Source organism: Morus notabilis, unplaced genomic scaffold (assembly GCF_000414095.1).
Source record: "Morus notabilis unplaced genomic scaffold, ASM41409v2 Scaffold9692, whole genome shotgun sequence".
In the NCBI taxonomy this organism is placed as follows: domain Eukaryota; kingdom Viridiplantae; phylum Streptophyta; class Magnoliopsida; order Rosales; family Moraceae; genus Morus; species Morus notabilis.
The window spans coordinates 1-4,835 of NW_010361189.1; the positions used below are offsets into that span (position 1 = coordinate 1).

Consider the following 4,835-nt stretch of genomic DNA (forward strand, 5'->3'; position numbering starts at 1 on the left):
AAAAAAAAAAGAATTATCGATTACAATTTTTTCTATTTATATGTTAAGTTGGGGAATATGGTACCGGGAAAAAAATTTCTGACACCGTGCTGGGAGATACGATAATTTGTGAAATTTTACCTCAGAACTTGTAAACTTGAATGATAAAGTTGCAAAAGTTAAAATAAACTTATGAATTTGAAGGAATACGATGAATTGTTCAAGTTTGCGAGTCTATACGTAAAATTCACAAGTTATTGCATTCCTTCAAAATTCACAAATTTATCGTAACTTTTGCAACTTTATCGTTCAAGTTTGTAAGTTTTAATGTAAAATTTCACAAATTATAGTATCTCTTGGCACGGTGCCGGAAATTTTTCTCCCGATGCCATAAAAGGACCTGTTAAGTTGTTATTACGTGGATTAATCATATTATATCCTATAGTTTATGGACTTTATCGAATCATTTTTACATCGAAATCTAAATTTTATTTTGGCATCATTTTCATATATATATATATATATATATTTCGGCATCATTCATTTTAATTTTTTCCTTTTCACGTCATTCTCATTCTGCTATTTGTGTCACTAGCCTTTCTTAAATTTCTCTTTTCTTCTATAGCTATTTCTTAGTAAGTCATCACTTCACAAGAAAACTCACTAATAAAGAATGACAATCTACTTATCGTTTTTAGTTGAGGTAAATTAATTTTCTTTCAAGTTATTTATGAAATGTACTTTTAGTTGAGAAAAATAAATAAATAGATTATCTTTGAATCACTACATATTAGGAGTGGGGCTTGTATTTGCAAACTCTATCAGTTCAGAGTTTGAGATTATGGGCTATACCGCTATAAGAGTATGAGAAATTGTTGAACTTATCCTTAGAGTGCATGAGTCTAAATTTTTACTCTTATTTTGATTAATACCTTTTTAATGAGTATAATTATTTGACTAAAAAGATATTATTTGAGAATAAGGAATAAAAATTTAAATCCATACATTCTAAGAGATATTTGTGTCCTTTTCCCGGAGTAGGAGGGAGTAAATTTTCTACATGGAAGAAAAAGGCAGCATAAGAAACATTAACATTCTTGGTGCATTCTTTAGATTACACTGTTTTTTACATACAGAGCAAGTGTCTTTTTTACAAGGAAAGAAAATAGGAAGGAAAACATAACATTCTTTGTGCATTCCTTACTGCTCCTCTCCTTGTTGATGACAGACCTCAAAGCCCCTCGTTTGTTTTTCATTTAAACTTAAAACATATATAAAAGATAAACATACATACATAAGGTGAAATTGAAAAATCAGGTAATAGATACACCACTGATGTTCCGAATGATGGTGCTGGAAATTCTACATTATACCAACAAGTTTCTGAGTAGATATGAAGTTGCTCGCCACCCAGATTGTACTCACTTTTCTCTTTCTTTGTGACAAAATTCGAATCTTTCACCAACAGACTAAGGGAGAGGACTTGAAATGAAATCAAGATTCAAGTATATTTTGACTATTAGGAATTAGAACTGCATTCCTGATTTAGTAAGTATTAGAAATAATAATTGCATTCCTGATTTAGTAAGTAAACATACAAATTTATCGGAGGAAAGGGAAATGCTCTTTTATTCTCTTTCAATGCTCATAATTTCATGTAGTTTCCAACAAGTACAAAAGCACGTGAATTAATCCACAAACAAGGATACATAAACTTATTTATTTACAAGTATTTTACACAACCAACATCAGGAACATTTCCTTTCCATTTTGTTTCCACGTTTTCATTGGAAGTTCCCAGAACTTCGGGAATCAAGTGGGGTTCTAGTGAAAGGACTGCTTTTCATGAATCATATGAAGAAACATACAACAGGAATGATTTCACTTACCTCCCAGCAGTTCAAAAGGCATATCAGATACTAGAAGAGCCTTTTGAGTAAGAAAAGACCCGATTGCTTAACTTGAAATCCGAAGGGAAATCGTGTTCACTTTTAATGCAACCATTCTTCACTTCATCATAGACTATATCATAGTCTGAGCTGCTTATATTTCTGAAGTAGCAGTATTTTCCATCTTCATAATTGTACACTTGTTGTGTACTCCCTAATGCACCAACTATATAGTTGTTCTGTATAAACAAATAACCCAAACCGTTCTGCAAGTTTTTCAGCGAGCTCTTCAACAATTCGCTACCAGCAACTTTAGAACATCTGTTCTCATCAAATCCCAATGTGAGATTTGTGATGAACACATAACGCCCATTTCCTTGATCAAAGTAGTCAGAGTACAAGAAAAGTGGAAAATTTTTCTCTGACTTGATTGAGTAAACATCTAATAGCGGCGTCTTGGCATAAACCGTGTCATTGATATGAATGTTCTGAACCACTATCTGCGTATTACCCTCGTTCTCCATCACAAGCGAATTGGTGTAAGAGAATTCTTGAACCGAATGGGTTATAAAATTCCCAAAGGAAGACTTGACCCATCCAATGGACAACACCCTTCTGTTTGCAGTAGTCAAAAACTTCCCATTCAGACCTTTGAAATCCGAGGCTTCGGAGAGAACAAGAGGCGAGCTGATGTGCTTCAAAAGCAACCCTTCAGTCTTGAGGCTGTGCTTGTCCAACCAAAGATGCAGATTTGCATCAACAAACCAAACCTTCAACGCATTTGTGACATTAAACCCGAACTTATGAAACTTCCCATCTAGGATCTTACCCAAAAACGGGGTGATCTCGATGTTGTAAGACGGGAGATTAAACGAGCCAATTCCAGAAATTGGTCTCCACAAGAGTGGATTCATTCCTCCAGTATAAATCACAGTAAAAGGCCATACTGCACCAACAACCTCACCATCAAGACTAACCACAACTTCCCTAAAAGGCCCATTCCCAGGAGTATCGCTAATCCCATTTTCAGCAATGTAATCATTAGGAAGATTTGAGTACCAAAACTCATCATTCTCATGAAAGGAAACATAAACCTCAAGAACAGCCCTATAAGCATTCCTAGGAATCTCAAACTCCTTAAGCTGAATATCCACCGAATTCTTAACTTCAAACCACAACCCACCATTCAGAGGAGGATTTCTCGAAATGGGCAAGACCAAATCAGCCCAAGAATGATGATTAAGGTTATTTTCTTCAGCGGGGTAATAATGTAAGCTCAAATTCACATGGTAAACACCAGTATAAGTAGAATCCACAACATTCCCAAGATAAACGGCAAACGTTTGGGTTTGATTCTTCATGAGAAGAGAGTAATACCTTGTTACATCCTTCTCAACACTCCAGACAATCCCAGAAGAAGTGGGCTCCGCCGTGCAGCTCCGAAGAAGCTCGACCCCGCCGAGCCAAACCCCGAAAATCCGGTCGAACTGGGTCCCTCTGCAAGTGGCTCTCCATTCGAGGACGATTTTGGAGAAATGGGTTGGTGGGCAATGGGGAGGTGGGCCATGGTAGTTGGCCTGGACCGGAGGCTGGCCATAAGTGAAGGCGAAGTCGTAGGTGAGGACGAGGTGAGAACAAGGTTTGGTGTTGGGGAGTTTGATGGGTTTGGTGACTTCGAAGAATTGTGTTGGTGGATTTTCTGTGGTTTTCAAGTGGCTGAGTTGGGAGAGTAGGTTTGGTTTGAGATTGTTGAGTTTGTGTGTATTCGATGTGGAAAATTGGGGTTGGTGGAGGAGGAGGAGGAGAGAGAGGAAGGGAATGGAGAGTGAGGAAGCCATGGAAGAAGGTTTTCAGGTTTGTGAAGGTGGGAAGTAGAGATTTTTTATTTTGTCATTAGAGTGAAGAGCAACAATGCCGAGGAGAGAGAGGAAGGGAATGGAGAGTGAGGAAGCCATGGAAGAAGGTTTTCAGGTTTGTGAAGGTGGGGAAGTAGAGATTTTTTATTTTGTCATTAGAGTGAAGAGCAACAATGCCCGGGCTCATATGTGATCTGTCGAAAAAGTTTGACAGATTTTTTTTTTTTCCCTTTTGTTTTTCTTTTTTCTTTTTCACTGAGAACTAGAAGTGGTTGACATAGATCAAAGGAAGGCAACGAGGTTTTACTTTTTGTCCGAGTAACGACAAGTCCATTGCCGCTTAGCAATTGTCTGAAACATAGTAGTGTCTATTTTTACATCATTTTGTTGCACCTTGTCGTCGATTTATATGCTTGTTTTGTTTCTGTGTTATATAAATATATATATATATTATTGATATTGTGATCAAGAGTAATTGCCATTATTTTCAAACTACAATTCACCACTCTTTTTAGTTTGAGATTTTTATGGCATGGTATGAAAATAAAGAATACTCAAACTTTATATTAAACAGTAAGATCTACTATCAGTTTTACATATTTTTCTCATTCAAAATTTGACTGAATCTATCCTTAAAAACATGGACTACTAGTTAAATAACCCTACCATAGAAAAGGTTTGCCATTTTATTTTTGGCAAATGGAGTTGAAACTTTTGCAATTGAAGGATACACAAATTACAAGCTTTAAACTATACTTGAACTACACTAGTGTAGAATTGTTAATGCTTGGAAGAAAAGAATATAAGGACTACGATAGAAGTCGACATAATAGTAAAATAAAGCAACTAGGAGACATGATGTTAAGTATTAGGAATCAAATGTAAGCAAATTCAATGTTAAAAGATAGATATTCCTAATTGTTGTACCTAAAACAAAAAATATATATATTAGGGATAATTTATATTTTTATACCATGTGTTTTAGATTTATTCAAAATCTATACTTTCAATTTTTAATCTCATCAAATGTATACCTTCAAATTAGATTTAATACACAAATCCATGTCTTATCTCGGTCAACAATTAATTTTGACCTTTAAAATGACTAAAC

The 4,835-nt window shown here is 35.4% G+C and overlaps 1 protein-coding gene across 1 annotated transcript; it reads right to left on the bottom strand.

Moving 5' to 3' along the window:
- Positions 1-1,586: 1,586 nt before the first annotated feature.
- Positions 1,587-3,754, bottom strand: LOC21384123 (peptide-N4-(N-acetyl-beta-glucosaminyl)asparagine amidase A). Its single transcript, XM_010098607.2, has one exon. The coding sequence runs from the start codon at positions 3,704-3,706 to the stop codon at positions 1,892-1,894; it is 1,815 nt and encodes a 604-aa protein (XP_010096909.1). The 5' UTR covers positions 3,707-3,754; the 3' UTR covers positions 1,587-1,891.
- Positions 3,755-4,835: the final 1,081 nt, after the last annotated feature.

What these genes read in the sequence shown, in the direction of transcription:
- LOC21384123 (XM_010098607.2), bottom strand. Translation starts at nt 3,706, where the DNA reads ATGGCTTCCTCACTCTCCATTCCCTTCCTCTCTCTCCTCCTCCTCCTC.